The following is a 16,020-nucleotide window of genomic DNA, read 5'->3' as shown; positions in this document are numbered from 1 at the left end:
GACTCTTGAGAGTCCCTTAGACAGCAAGGAGATCGAACTAGTCAATCCTAAGGGAAATCAACCCTGAATATTCACTGGAAGGACTGATGCTGAAGCTGAAGCTCCAGTACTTTGGCCAGCTATCTGAAGAACTGACTCATTGGAAAAGATTCTTATGCTGGGAAGGATTGAAGGCAGGAGGTGAAGGAGACGACAGAGGAGGAGATAGTTGGGTGGCATCACTGACTCGATGGACGTGAATTTGAGCAAGCTCCAGGAGTTGGTGATGGACAGGGAAGCCTGGCTTACTACAGTCCATGGGGTCGCAAAGAGTTGGATATGACTGAAGTGAACTGATGGCCCAAAAATAATTATTATTTTTATTGGAACCCTCTTCCCAACCCATGGAGACTCATTGAACACATTTTGTAGGATTTGAAGAGATTTTTCACAATTCAGTTTTAGTGGAAAATCAATGATGAAAAGAAATCTAATAGGTTATAAAACTTGAGATTGATCATTTATAATCATCTTCTCTATGTAACCTTCAGATCTTTAAATTTAATTCTGCAGTGTTTTATAAATCATCTTTTCTATCCAGTATAGACAAAGTCTTTTCTTTTTTTTTTAATCTTAGCCAAATTTGTGTGAAACAACAAAAATGATACTGTACTCTGATGTGGTTGGAAAAAATGTATAGCTTGCTATCCTATGTAAATAGAAGTTTTACACTTAATGTTGAGGGGGGAATAGCACAGAATCTAACTGCAGGGACCTTTTAGGAACTAAGACATCAAGCAGCAGGGGTCCCACAGAACCCTCTAATAAGAGGATGTGGGTCAGGTGAAATGCATTATGTGTTATGCATGGACTTCCTCAAAAAAGGAAACAATTCCTGTGAAACAGGATGGAGAATTTTCCAAGCAGACCTTCTGAGCTATGGCAGAATAAAACCTTTTGATCTGTACGTTGTGTGGGAGCAGGCCTGGTGGGCATAGGCAGTGTATTTGGAAATCCTACCGTGATACTCTTGATGAGTTAGGTGAAAGCTTGCAAACCAACTACAACAGGTAAAAGAAATGATTTTGAATAGTAGATGCTTAAAGAACTTAGAAGCTTGTCATTAAAACAGATGGTGTAACATTTGTTTTACAATATATTAATATTAAACTTTCCTTCTTTTACAAGCCAGGCCTTTTCATACTGAGACATGTCAGTTCTTTATTTTTTTAGAGTTTCGTTTATTTGGCTGTGCTGAGTCTTTGTTGCTACACACAGGGTTTCCCTCGTTGCACCGAGCAGGGGCTGTTCTCAGTTGGCGGTATGTGGGTTTCTCATTGCTGTGGCTTCTCTCGTTGCAGAGCACAGGCTCTGGGGTTCCTGGGCTCAGTAGTTGGGGCTTGCAGGATTGGCAGGTGGATTCTTAACCACTGAACCATCAGGAAAATCCAAGACATGTTGATATACTCTAAATATCCAAATATTACCTGATAGAATTTTTGGATATTTGTCCTACTGTGTTTTTCTTCTCTTTCAGTTCAGTTCAGTTCAGTCGCTCAGTCATGTCCAACTCTTTGCAACCCCATGGACTGCAGCACGCCAGGCCTCCCTGTCCATCACCAACTCCCAGAGCCTACCCAAGCTCAAGTCGGTAGAGTCAGTGATGCCATCCAACCCTCTCATCCTCTCTTGTCCCCTTCTCCTCCTGCCTTCAGTCTTCCCCAGCATCAGGGTCTTTTCACATGAGTCAGCCCTTTGCATCAGGTGGCCAAAGTATTGGAGTTTCAGCTTCAACATCAGTCTTTCCAATGAACACCCAGGACTGATTTCCTTTAAGATGGACTAGTTGGATCTCCTTGCCGTCCAAGGGACTCTCAAGAGTCTCCTCCAACGCCACAGTTCAAAAGCATCAATTCTTCTGTGCTCAGCTTTCTTTATAGTCCAATTGTCACATCCATACATGACTACTGGAAAAACCATAGCCTCGACTAGATGGACCTTTGTTGGCAGAGTAATGTCTCTGCTTTTTAATATGCCATCTAGGTTGGTCATAACTTTCCTTCCAAGGAGTAAGTGTCTTTTAATTTCATGGCTGCAATCACCATCTGCAGTGATTTTGGAGCCCAAAAGAATAAAGTCAGTTACTGTTTCCACTGTTTCCCCATCTATTTGTCCTGAAGTGATGGGACAAGATGCCATGATCTTAGTTTTCTGAATGCTGAGCTTTAAGCCAACTTTTTTGCTCTCCTCTTTCACTTTCATCAAGAGGCTCTTTAGTTCTTCTTCACTTTCTGCCATAAGGGTGGTGTCATCTGCATATCTGAGGTTATTTACACTTCTCCTGGCAATCTTGATTCCAACATGTGCTTCATCCAGCCCAGCATTTCTCATGATGTACTCTGCATATAAGTTAAATAAGCAGGGTGACAATATACAGCCTTGACATACTCCTTTTCCTATTTGGAACCAGTCTGTTGTTCCGTGTCCAGTTCTAACTGTTGCTTCCTGACCTGCATACAGGTTTCTCAAGAGGCAGGTCAGGTGGTCTGGTATTCCCATCTCCTTCAGAATTTTCAACAGCTTATTGTGATCCACACAGTCAAAGACTTTGGCATAGTCAATAAAGCAGAAATAGATGTTTTTCTGGAACTTTCTTGCTTTTTATTCTCTTTAATCCTCAGTTTTCCCTTTGGCTCATTAACTTCCTTTTTTACATTTGGTGGTCTCAGATTAAAATCATTTGGCTCACTTTCATGTTTTCCTCTTGAATTGGAACTAATTATGGAGCTAATTTTCAATGCAGATTCAAGATGATGCTCTAAATTTGACAATATGATGCCTTAATATTATTAGAATTATATCTATAAAATGATAGACAAATAAATTTAGTGTTTTTGTTTTCATTGTGCATTTAAATCTCTGGGATGGAAGCTGCTGATCCAACATAAAAATAGTTGGAACCTACCTGTGACATCTAGCTTCATCTTCAGAAGATCAATGACTAATTTCTTTGGTAATCCATTTCAAACTTTCTTTTGAAGCCAGGAAGATGAGTTTTACATTCCTTTTTGTTCTCTTTTATGGTTATAAAAGGACTCCTTGTATACTGTGTACAGAGTGTTGCCTTTGACCTTTCCTATGAGAAAACAGGTTTCCTTTTAGATAAGTACACATGAAAACACATCTCTGTTTAAATGCAAAGTATATGGAGAAACTGAATTTAATGCAAAGGAGAAACAAAACATTGAATTGTTCCTGCATGAGCTGACTCTTCTTACAGTGGTATCTGTTACTGGGAATCGAGATAGAATTCTTTATACAGAGCATGCTCTTTTTGTGTTCTTACTCTTTGGTGTAACATTAGCAGGACTACTGCAGTTACATGTTGGAACCTTTTTAGGGTGTTCAAAAGTTGAACATTTCTACTTTATCATGAATATATTCCTTTACGTGTATTAACATAATTTTAAGGAAAAGAAGCAAAATGATGCTTTATATATTTTATTTCTCATAAAGAAAATTCACTTCTATGTATGTATCTTTCATTACTGGTAAAAGTCTTAGGACTTGGAATATAATTAGATTCACAGTTGGGCATTTTGTAATACGGTTTTCCTATGTATTAATACGGTTTAGTCATCCCATCCATTTATCCTAATTTTAGGGCTTTGTGCGTTTGTTTAAATTTCATGCCTTATTTGCCTCAGAAAGGAAAATGGATTTAAAAGCTAAAATATTACTGTTTGTAGTTTAAATCATAATTGTCATATTTTTGTAGGTTTTTTATGAATCTTTTTTCTCTTAATTATCTCAGTCATGTCCGTGGTATCATGCAGTTTACTGAAACTAGTAAACTCTTTCCATTTGAATTTGTGTCTTGTAGCTTTTTGTTACATTAGAACCCAAATAATTGTCCATACAAGATAGAGTATTGCTGATATATGCCTGAAGGCATTCTGTAATCAGTAAAGTCTATGAGTTTTCATTTAGAATCAGCATTGATAAGTCCGTACCTCTACCTGTCCATCTAGAATTGATGTAAATAATTGTGGCAAATAGAGTGGGTTGCAGAAAAGGCCTTATAGCATATATTTAATGTATGATGAAAGTGAAAGTAAAGGTAGCTCAGTCATGTCTGACTCTTTGCAACCCCATGGCAACTATATGCTCAGCATCTTATGTGCACTCCTCATTCAGGCCTCAGTGCACCCCTGTGAAATAAGTACTAGTTTCATCTACATTTTAGAGTCTGGGACCAGTAAGAAATAACACCTCCTGGCTAAAGCATGAATTCTGTTCACTGAGCTTTTACATACTTCTGTCCCTTAGGAAAACAAATTATTGTACTAGGGTGAACTAGAGACTGAAAGAGGGGAGAGGTGTGTGCAGAGGAGATGGTATTGGAATTAAAGGACAGAATGTATATTAGACTTAGATGAAATGAAAATGTACTCTAGGCTTGGGAAAAGAGTAAGCAAAAAGAGATGTGGGATGTGAAACTCTGCTGTATTTGGAGAATAATAGTTGATTCATGATGGCTGAACTATATTCATTGTGCTAATAGATAAGATGGAAGCAAAAATTGGGATTAGATACAGCACCAGCTGGCATAATCATTTCTGTTCTGACATCTCACTATATTATGCTTATCTTGAATGAAAGGCTCACCATGGACTTCCAGGTCATGAATGTAAAGCCTGCTCATAGAAGTGAAACAACCTTCTTAAGAACTTTCTCTCTGAAGCTGTGATGAAACTTATTACAGAGTATTAGAAGTTGAGTACTGTCAGTATATTTCACAGTCAAACCTTGTTTAAAATAGTAGAAAAGGAAGGAGGATGTGGGAGGATCTAGGGTCAGGGATGTTCCTTACTTTGCACTTACACTAATCCAGGACTATGAAATTTAAATGACCAGTGTTGTGTGGACGATAGTGTCAGTCATCTTTCTAGGCTTCTGTTTTCACAGGAAACATAGGAAGTGTATCTATTTGTATGGAGATTCTTTCTGTGCAGCTTATGTGGTTAAAATTCACATCAATGGGTAGCATGGAGGAATAGAGGAAGAAGCAGGTCAAGGATGAATAGGACTGGCAGATATTGTACGTGTGACATAAACACACTGAAACCTCAGCTAGAATGTTACGGTTTAATTCCTGTTGGCAGCTTCCTGAAGTCACAACTAATCCTAAAGTTTGAACAATTCACACAGCAGTATCCAAGAAGGGTGGGGTGGGGGCAGTGAGAACAGTCACCCCAGGCCAGAGCAGGCGTTTGACCACTGAAGTGGTCTAGAACTGCCTGCATCTGACGATGATAAAGAGGAATTTGACCAAGTCCATTTTGTTATGTTTAAACTTTGGGGACAGTGCACCCTCTTTTTGCTGCGCTGAGGCACACTCTAACCTTCTCCCCAGACACACACCCTGAAGCTTCTTTTAATTCCCAGCGTGGCCGCATGTGGCCCGCAGGTGCCTGCCTCCTGCTGTGAGGACCTCACAGCTTCTTCTGGGAGCTGGCAGAATGTCTCTCCTGCCTCTGTTTCTTTGGCCAACAGTGGCACCTAACCAGACCGTGATGTCAGTGGGGCTCAGGAGTAGACCCCTGCCCCAGAGAGCTACTGCAGATCCCATGACAACAAGCTGTGATCATACTCTCACAGGGAAGCGCAAGGAATTGACATCGACCATACTATCTACCACCCTGGGCTACTGTGGGGCCAGCTAATGTCACCGAGTTTCAGTTTGTTTAAAGGATATAAAGAGTCAACCTAGAAATGAGGAATTTTTGACCATCAGGTTGATTTTTAATATAATATGAACATCTACCATTTCTTTAAAAGCCAGATAATCATTTTTCTTGAATTTTGTAGGTATTCATGTGCCTAGAGAGTAACAGCTTGTGTTAGCAGTTTCCTTCATGATATATAGTAGTTAAAGGGGCAGAGAGCTTTTCTTGGCCCAGTTCTTCAGAGTAAACGAGAAACCAGAAGTTATCCTAGATGTCCAGGAGAGCAGGACGCCTTAGGCCTGAGGGATGAATTCTTCGGCATAAAGCAGTGGGGAAGGCTGGAAGGATCCCTGCAGTGAGTGGTACAGTCATAGCGATGCAGAGAAGAAGAATCCAGCCAGTGTTAATATGAATCATCATAAAGATTGCATCAAACCATATCGAAGACTTTCCTTTCTTTGCCTGGTTTTGCTCACACATTTCGAGTGTGTTTCTGTGCGGAAAGAATCTTGAAGAGCCTTGCTTGTGTATTTCCTACTCTGACTTCGCCGCTGACACAGCACAGGTCAGCACACAGCAGCGAGCTGTTGTTGAGTAGCTGGGACCGCTGCATGTTCGAGCAATCACGGGAGAGTAAGAACAAAGGCCCCTCTCCTACCTACTTTAAAGAGCATTTTTTTAAACAAATTGGTTACTGGGCTGCGTCAGGTCTTGGTTGTGGCAGGCAGGATCTTTTGTTCTCATGGTTGCAGTGTGGGGGCTCAGTGGTTGCTCCGCCGCATATGGGATCTCAGTTCCCTGACCGGGGATTGAATCCGCGTCCCTGTCATTGGAAGGCGGTTTCTTAACCGCTGGAGCACAGGGAATCCCCTACTTGAGAGCATTTGATAACTGATTTAAAATCTTATTTCTGTGCTCGCTTCGGCAGCACATATACTAAAATCTTATTTCTTACTGGGTCCCAAATTATTTTCCTTAAGTAGTTAATGAGGAAAGTCAATATGGAACATATAATAAAGTGATTTTTAAAGCAAATTTTTACTTAAAGTTTAAAGGGAAATTATATCCCGGTTAACTGTGTGTGTGTGTGTGTGTGTGTAAGGACTCCTAATAACACTATAAAATGATGTAATTTATATGTGTGTGATCATTCCTGAAAATAGATAAGGTTCTCAGGGGTTCTTTGATTACTCATGACAGCAGATTGCTCTTGATAATGATGAAGTGTGGAATAAATAAGCTCTAAAGACCTTTCTGATAATGAGCTACATACTTACATCTAGCTAATGCATTGTTCTGAACACGGGCCTTCCTTATATTTCCGTAGGTATTTTAGAAGCATAGCTAATGTTACAACATTTTACAAGGTTTATGGTGGACAGACAGAGCTACACTAAAAAAGCTATTCATTTCACGACTGTAGGATATTAGATAGTCCCATTACACCTCAGGGTTTTGTTTTGTGGTTTTTTCTTCTCTTATAGTACTTTACTGGTTAAGGAAAGTTGGATGAAGCCAGATAACTTTAAAAGCTATATTGTTTATCAGTCTCTGTTGACCAGTAAATTGGCTGAGAAGGAGTTGTTTGCTATAACATTCCTGTGATTAAAGCATCCGATTATATTTAACTAATGTAGAGGACTACTTTTAAAGTTAATGTTGATGATAAATCAGAATTTAAAAGTATTGCTAATTAAAATATTTGACTCTTATGTTTAGATTCTCTTGTGGGAGTACCTTAAAGAGTTTTGGATGCAGTACATACTGAAATTTTCTCCTAAGTACTGCAACTGGGGAAGAAAAAAATGCTCACAGTTATCCTTGCTGCCTTAGATAATTTGGAATTACATCATTGGAATCTGTTTATTTGCACCTCGGCAGTTTTTTGAGGATGGGGGATATGTGTGTTTAAATTTTATAAAATAATTTTAAGAGAATTTTAATAATATTTCATGGAACAAATAGGAACATATTTCTCTCTCTTCCACTAGATTGTGATGTCTTTATGTCATCTAATAGGCTTGACAGGTATTCAAAACATTATGGGTATGTAGGTAGTTATATGGGGAAAATATGTTAAATATGTAGTCTAAAAACTATTGCCACATTTAAGTCGTAGATGTAGAAAATCTAAGGGTAGAATCCTCTTCATATTCTTCACATTTATACAGTTTTTTAAGAGTTCTGTTTTATATTATCCTTTCTAATTAAATCATTTCCTTTATGTGCAATGAAAAAAATTTGGCAGTTATATCTCACTAAAATATCTTGTCTTAAGGTTGAAAAGGACTCTTTCTCAATTAATGGAACTCTACACTTGCTGTTCAAACTTGTTGTGCAGATATGAAATATATGTAATATTACCATATCGCCAGAATTACTACATGGGCCAGCCTACTCCAGGTTTTACACAGGGAACCTTGTTTAGAAGTGTTGAAGTTAAATAAATTGGTAAAAATGAGTGTTGGAATTTGTAATTTTAAACCAAATTAGAAAGTTTGGAGTTCAGCATGAAGCACTTTAATGGGAATAGAAGGTGGTTTTGTAACTTGTCCTGATTTCATCTATAAACATTTAAACATTACAAATTTAAACAAGCTTTAACTAAGAGATCTTTTTCTACAGTAATCTAAAAAGCATTGTAAACACTCAAAATAAGCAAGCCAACAATCAATTTAGAAGACTGTTTTTAATTTATGGATGAAAACTTTTGAAACGTTTTCTTTAGAATTTATGGTAATCTTTTGTGGTTTTGGTAGGGGGGGCTTTGTGTTTTTCTCCTCCCCCCCCCAAGTATAAACACATCTTAAAATCAGTGATATGAGTTAAGAACAATTAATTCGTAAGGCGTTTGGCAGATTAGCTATTAGTATATCACTGAAACCAAAGGAGCAAAACAAGATTTTTTTTTCTCTTAGTCGTTCAAGACACAGTTTGCTTCACTAGTAATGACAGTTATAGTTGATGGTTTTATTATGTGGAACCTGACCACTACCACTGGGTTGTATTTTAAGAGACAAAAGGAATTTCTGTTTTGGTAGTTTACTTCTGAGGGTTTTTCGTTGTCTCCTCATAGTGTTTTGAGATACTTGTTTCAACTTTTAAGTGTCAAACAAGAAATTCTCTAAATTCCCTTTTGGAAATACTCCATTCTGACATCTTTGCCATAATCTCCTTTCACCTGTTTCCATATTTTACCTGACAGACTCTCCAGCTTTGATCACCTTTAGTCCTCATCGCCTTTTTCTGCTGGCCTGTAAGAGGCCTACGACTGGCAACCACTGGATGCCCTAGTGTCAAGACAGCTATGTGCTCCACTTGGGTTTTTAACCATCACCTCCAAACTGCGTGTTTATTCTTCCATCAGAGCTGGTTCCCCTAACCGCTCCCTGTCTCTCACGGTTCTCCATCCTGTTCAGCTCTTCTAGTTTTCCTTGTGCTGTGCTCATTCACATGTTTCTGCCTTTGATGATTCCATTCCGGCTAGTGAGAATTTCCTAGCCTCTTTTCTCTCTCACATGAGAGCCAGAGTACCTTCTTTGTAAAATTTATTCAGGTGATTAAAGACATCATTATATCCCCAGATATGTCAAAAGAAGGCATATTTACTACATCTTAGAGCATTGGGGGGAAAAATATATTCTCTAAATCATGGGTCGGTAAACTGTGGCTCACGGGCTAAATCAAGCCCTATACCTATTTTGTGAAATATTTATTGGAACACAACCAGGTGCTCTTGTTTATGTATTATATTATCTTGCTGTTATGCATTGTCTTATCTTGCTACATTATGGCCTGTGAAGCCTAAAATATTTACTGTCTGGCCCATCACAGAAAAAGTTTGCCAACCCTTACTCTAAGTGAACACTTGTTAAACCAGAGTACACCAGGATTTTTGCCCAGGCGTCATCTGATCTTTCTATATTAGGCCATGCTTGTTCAAACAAGAATTAAGCACAGATTTTCTGAAGCCTAAATTGTTTATATGTTTATAACCAGAGGCAAGAGATAAGCAGTGAATGTTTTATTAAGTCTACTTTAATTTTTTTTTTTTTTTTTTTTACATAAGCATAGTATTTTTTTATTTGTAGCACTTGAAACTTAGAGATGAGGCATCAGATAGTTAATAAATTCTTTTCACACTCCCTTATTTTCTGAAATCTTTAATGTCAGAGAACTTGATGCCAGCCTTTTCCTCTGACTAGAACTGGAATCTTCCTTGTTTCCCCAAAGTTTATAAATGGTGGCAGTTTCCCAAAACTTCACTTTGTAGGAAGATTTAAAAGATGCTTCATTTATATTATCTGCCACCTCTTACCCCCAAAATATTCTTTTTGTTTGTTTAAGAAAAACATTATGCCCATTCCTTCTACTTAGGTCACAGTTTTAATTAATATTTAGAAAATTTGAAGTAAGGTGTTAAAACTCATTTCAAACTCTGCCTGATCACTTACTAGAAACAGAGGTTGAAATGCAATAGGTGGTGAGTAGGAAGAATGACTTTGTCTTCATCTTGTGCCTCCAAACCCTCCCCTTTGCATAAGATCTCATCTAGAGCTGTATACCTTTTCCTCCGCCAGAGTTTCAGTGACTGCTCCTCCACAAATTCCAACAGGTGTTCTCAAGGGGACAATTGAAAAAAGAAAGGAGAGTTGGAAACAGTTAAGGGGGCGAAAGCTTATTCTGGAATACATGTAGAAACATTTGCAATTAAGGTTTGGGAGTGGCAAAGGAAGCTAAGGAATAATAATAACAATAGTCTCAATGCTATTAAATGCTCCCTAAATCTGAGAGCCAGCACTGTAGCCTTGATATAAAGGTGATTGTAGAGCTAAGGCTCTACTGGTAATGTATTAGAGAAAGGAAAGCATTTTAAGAAATACCCTTCAGACTAGGTTAAATGAACAAATTTAACCCAAGAATCAGGTAGTATCTGTAGTACCAAACTACAAACACCTTTTTCCTTTGGCTCTGGAACTCTGTCCTACAGATAAAACTGTTCATGTCCTGTAGATATGACTGTTCATGTATGAAATCACATGTCCCAATTTATTTGGTACAGCTGTGGTTATGGTAAAACGTTACCACCATCCAAGTATCCAGCAGTAAAGGACTGGATTGTAAAATCAGAAAGGCATTGAAAGTTCAACCAGATGAAAGCATGGCCTTGACATGTGTATTATCTATAAAATAATATTGAAAATGCAGGAAAAGGAGACCTTAAAAGTTGGTATCAAGGGATGGTAAAAGGGAAATAATTGTACATTACCAGACCTACATTATAAAGTAACAGATTTTTAAAAATTATTTTATTAAAACTGTTTAGGGGCTTGTATATATTGCCTTGTTTTGATTCCCATACCCATTTGATACCTGCTCCCTATTGAATGGGACATACTATTAAGGTGCTCAGACATGGTCAAGTGAGAACTACTTTAACTGACCCTGAAGAGTTTATTCCTTCATCTCTGAGATAAGGGCAAGATGATTAGGACAAAAGTTATTTAGTGCATTTCTTAAAAAATTTGTTTCTATGGAGAAGTAGCAATTTAAATTCTATTTAACATTTATATCCCACTTTTTAAAAAATTGAAGAATAGTTGATTTACAGTGTTGTATTTCTGCTGTACAACGAAGTAATTCAGTTATACAAATACATATACTCTTTTTCACATTCTCTTCCATTATGGTTTGTTACAGGATTCTGTATATAGTTCCCTGTGCTGTAAAGTAGACCATGTTGATTATTTTATATACAGGCTCCTAATTTACCCCTCCCCAATCCCCTCCCCACTTCGGTAATCATAGGTTTGTTTTCTATGTGAGTCTGTTTCCATTTTATAAATGAGTTCATTTTTTTTATATTTTAGATTGCACATATAATTGATATCATACAGTATTTGACTTTCTAGTGTATTTCACTTCGTATGATAATCTCTAGGTCAGCCTATGTTGCTGCACATGGCTTGGCTTTATTTTTTTATGGCTGAGTAATATTTGTGTGTGTGTGTACCACATCTTTGTTTCTTTCATGTCTTAGCTATTGCAGATAGTGCTGTTGTGAACATAGGGGTGCATTTATCCTTTTGAACCATGGTTTTCTCCAGATATCTGCCCAGGAGTGGGATTGCTAAATCATACAGTAGCTCTGTTTTTAGCTTCTAAAAGAATCTCCATACTCTCACCAACAGTGTACAACCATTCCCTTTTCTGTGCATCCTCTCTAGCATTTGTTACTTGTAGACTTTTTAATGATGTGGCCATTCTGACCTTTGTGAGGTGATACCTCATTGTAGTTTTGATTTATTTATTTATTTTTTGAATTGTATGAGGTGTTTGGATATTTTGGAAATTAAGCCCTTGTCAGTTGCATCATTTGCAAATATTTTCTCCCATTCTTCAGGATGTCTTTTTACTTTGTTTATAGTTTCCTTTGCTGTGCACAAGCTTAAGAGTTTGATTTGGTCCCATTTGTTTATTTTTACTTTTATTTCTTTTGCCTTGGGAGACTGACCGAAGAAAACATTGCTATGATTTATGTCAGAGTGTTTTGCCTATGATCTCTTCTAGGAATTTTATGGTGTCATGTTTTATATTTAAGTCATTAAGCCATTTTGAGTTTGTGTGTGGCACTGAGGTGAGTATTCTAAGTTTACTGATTTATATGTGGCTGTAAATCAAGTGTGTGGGTTTATTTCTGGACTCTGTATTCTGTTCCATTGATCTGTATGTCTGTTTTTGTACCAGTACCGTGCTATTTTGATTACTGTAGCTGTGTAGTATTGTCTGAAGTCTGGGAGGGTTATGCCTCCAGCTTTGTTCTTTTTTCTCAAGATTGCTTTGGCAGTTCTGGTCTTTAATGGTTACATATACATTTTAGGATTCCTTGTTCTAGTTCTGTAAAAAATGTCATAGGTAACTTGATAGGGATTGCTTTAAATCTGTAGATTGCTTTGAACAGTATAGAGATTTTAATAATTCTTTGCACCCAGGAGCATGGGATGTCTTTCTGTCTCTTTAAATCATTTTCAGATTCCTTCATCAGTGTTTTATAGTTCTCACCATATGAGTCTTTCACATCTTTGGCCAGGTTTATTCATAAGTATTTTATTACTTTGATGCAATTTTAAAAAGGATTTTTTTTTTACTCCCTTTTTTGATATTTCATTATTAGTGTGAAGAACTGCAACAGATTTCTGTATGTTAAATTTGTATCCTGCTATATTGTTGATTATCAGTTCTAGAAGTTTTTATATGAAATCTTTAGGGTTTTCTACATATAATGTGTCATCTGCATATAATTGCCATTTTACTTCTTTCCTTTTATTTTGAATCCCTTTATTTTTCTTGTTTGATTGCTGTGGCTAGGACTATGTTGATTAGAAGAGCTGAGAGTGGACATCCTAGTCTTGTTTCAGATTTTAGTGGGAAAGCTTTTAGCTTTTCACCATTGAGTTTTATGTTGGCTGAGAGTTTGTCATAAATAGCTTTTGTCATGTTGAGATATGTTTCCTTTATACCTACTCCTCAAAAAGGAATCAAGATGGTATAAAGGGAAGCTTGGGAAACTTTTGCTCTCTGATGAGGTTTGTCTGAGTGAACACAATTATAGGCAGATGCTTGGACCAGATATATGAATAGAGGAAAATAATTAGAGCCTATATTCTAGTTTCATGTTGGTTAAGTGTAGAATTTCATAATGGTTAAAATATGTGGAGTAAAGCTTTGTGAAGAGTCCAAGATAACATTGAATTTTGTGCTTATTTTTGGTAAGTTGTAATGTGGCTTACTTTAAAAGAAATTCATCATGATAGAGAGTGAGTTTTATAGGAAAAAGAAACCTGCCTTTTGGATATTTCCTTTAATAAAAGTTAAAATTCTAAACAGTCAGAAGTTATTATCGATCTGTCCCTAGGTCATTGATATAACGTGCTTCCTAAAGTAACAAATTTCAAATGAATTCTTATGTAATTGTTATCATATCTCTCGATTTAATTTTTAGATATTTGAAAACTAGAGTATATTTTGTTATTTTTCATTGGATATTACTATAAAACAAAAAATATCATTTTTACAGATTCAGTTTTATAGTAATTACTTACACAGTATTAGACTTTTTCAAGAGTTATATAAAACTTTATATGTCATTCTCACAGCAGTTCTCTGTGGTTGAGGTAGTATTGACATTTTTCAGAGGTAAAGTTAAGGCCCAGAGAGTCATACAGCTATGATATAAATATTAACATAATTCACAGTATTTTGATTCCAGATGTCTTCATTTCTCTAGCCTTGTATTTATTTTGTTTTTAATGTCATAATATTGCAGCTTGTTGACAGCATGTTTTTTTATGTTTTCAGGATATGGCTTTAGTTGCCCCTGAGGCTCCTTCAGAACAAGCCAGAAGAGTTTTTCAAACTTATGATCCAGAAGGTAAAAGATTTTATTTTTTACTAGCATTGTTTTATATCTTTATATATTTGAAATACATTGATCCTTTCCTGAGTTTTATTTTTAAAGAGTTGTTGGATTATTGAATGAAATCTATCTTGTACTAGTTGAAAATTTTAAATAAGAAACAGTGGAAATGAGAACCAAAAAAAAGGTGATCATCATATTCTCACATGGTAGAAGGGTTTTGTTTTACATGCTACTTAAGTATGGTTACTTGAATCTTCTGATGGTGTTAAACAGGGAAAAACACTACTTCTGATTTAAACTTTCTTAGCAACTTTCAAATAAGCAGTACAGTATGATTATCTCTAGTTACCATGCTGTACATCACATCCCATGACTCATATTATAACCGAAACGTTGTACCTCTGACACCTTTTACTCCTTTCACCTACTTCCCCACCCCTTGCCTCTAGCAACCACCAATCTGTTCCTGTATCTATGACCTCAGTCTTGTTTAGATTCCACATATAATTGGGATCATATGGTATTTGTCTTTGTCTGATTCATTTCACTTAGCATGATGCCCTCAAATTCCATCCATATTGAGGCAAATGGAAAAATTTCCTTCCTTTTTATTGGCTGAATAATATTCCATTTAGTGTATATACCACATTTTCTTTATCCATTCATCCACTGATGGACATTTAGAGTGTTTCAGTATCTTGGTTTGTAAACAATGCTGCATTTGAACATGAAGATGCATCTCAAGTAGTGTTTTCTCTTCCTTCAAATAAATACCCAGAAGTGGAATTGCTGGATGATGTGGTAGTTCTCTTTTTAACTTTCTGAGAAGCCTTCATACTGTACTCCATAGTGGCTGTACCAGTTTACATCCTCACTATCAGTGCACAGGGGTTCCCTTTTCTCCACATCTTCTTCAACACTTGGTATTTCTTACTGTGACTTTGATGTGCATTTCCCTGATGACTAGTGGATGTTGAGTACTGTTTCATGTACTTGTTGTATATAATCAGTATATCTTCATAGGAGAGTGTGCATTCAGATCCTCTGCCTCTGTTTTAATCATAGAGTGTTTGGGGTTTCTGTATTGAGTTCTGTGAGTTTTTCGCATGTTTTGTATAGTAACCCCTTATCAGATGTGAGATTTGCAAATATATTCTCCCATTCAGTAGGTTGCCTTTTCATTTTCCTTTGTTACACAGAAGCTTTTTAGTTTGATACAGTCCGCTTGTTTATTTTTGCTTTTGGCGTCACATCCAAAAAAAATCAATGCCAAGAGTGTCGTGGAGCTTATCACCTGTGTTTTCTAGTAAGTTTTAAGGTTTCTGGTCTTACAGTCAAGTCTTAACTCAAAGTGGATCAAATTACGTGTGTGGTGTAAGACAAGTGGCCCAGTTTTCCCAGTACCACTTGTTGAAGAGACTGGTCTTTATTCATTGTATGTCACAACTCCTGTGTTGTAAGTTAATTGACCATTTATGTGTAGGTTCATGTCTGGACTCTATTTGTTCCATTGATCTGTGTGACTGTTTTAGGTCAGCACCTGAAAACAGGGCAGGGCACCCGGGGGACTAGACCTTCTGGGAGGAGATGCAGGAGCAGCGTTGATGAAGACGGTAGGAGACCATTGCAGCTGGGGCGGCGCGTGGTCCCCCCCCTCCCCAGCTGTGGGGGAGGCTTGCAGGGGTTTTCCCTTTCCCCAGGTGGTGAACTTCCTCCCAGGGCAACCCTCCTGGTGTCAGGCTGCTCTTGGCTGGGGGATGGGTAGACACAGATACTTCTTAAAAAGTGGTGTACTTTTCTACACCACTATCCTCAATCTGTTTTGGAACTCTGTGGGGTTTTTGCTGCTGCTTCATAGCCCAGTGCTATCCTTGGGCTGTTTTCTTCAGTTTT

At 37.3% G+C, this 16,020-nt stretch overlaps 1 protein-coding gene across 2 annotated transcripts in view; it reads left to right on the top strand.

Annotated features, from left to right (window-relative positions):
- The window catches only part of MINDY3 (MINDY lysine 48 deubiquitinase 3), an 86,861-nt gene that overhangs the window by 57,397 nt on the left and 13,444 nt on the right, over positions 1 to 16,020 (top strand). The window contains exons 11-12 of one of the 2 annotated variants that reach the window (XM_020881275.2): positions 14,067 to 14,139; positions 15,660 to 15,740. In XM_020881275.2, the coding sequence (XP_020736934.1) occupies positions 14,067 to 14,139; positions 15,660 to 15,740 (154 nt within the window). The remainder of the gene's footprint in view (positions 1 to 14,066; positions 14,140 to 15,659; positions 15,741 to 16,020) is intronic. The other variant, XM_020881276.2, reaches the window with a different exon arrangement.

Source organism: Odocoileus virginianus, chromosome 9 (genome assembly GCF_023699985.2).
Source record: "Odocoileus virginianus isolate 20LAN1187 ecotype Illinois chromosome 9, Ovbor_1.2, whole genome shotgun sequence".
In the NCBI taxonomy this organism is placed as follows: Eukaryota; Metazoa; Chordata; class Mammalia; order Artiodactyla; family Cervidae; genus Odocoileus; species Odocoileus virginianus.
The sequence above is the reverse complement of the archived record's forward strand: the minus strand, read 5'-3'. Positions and strand labels throughout refer to the sequence as shown.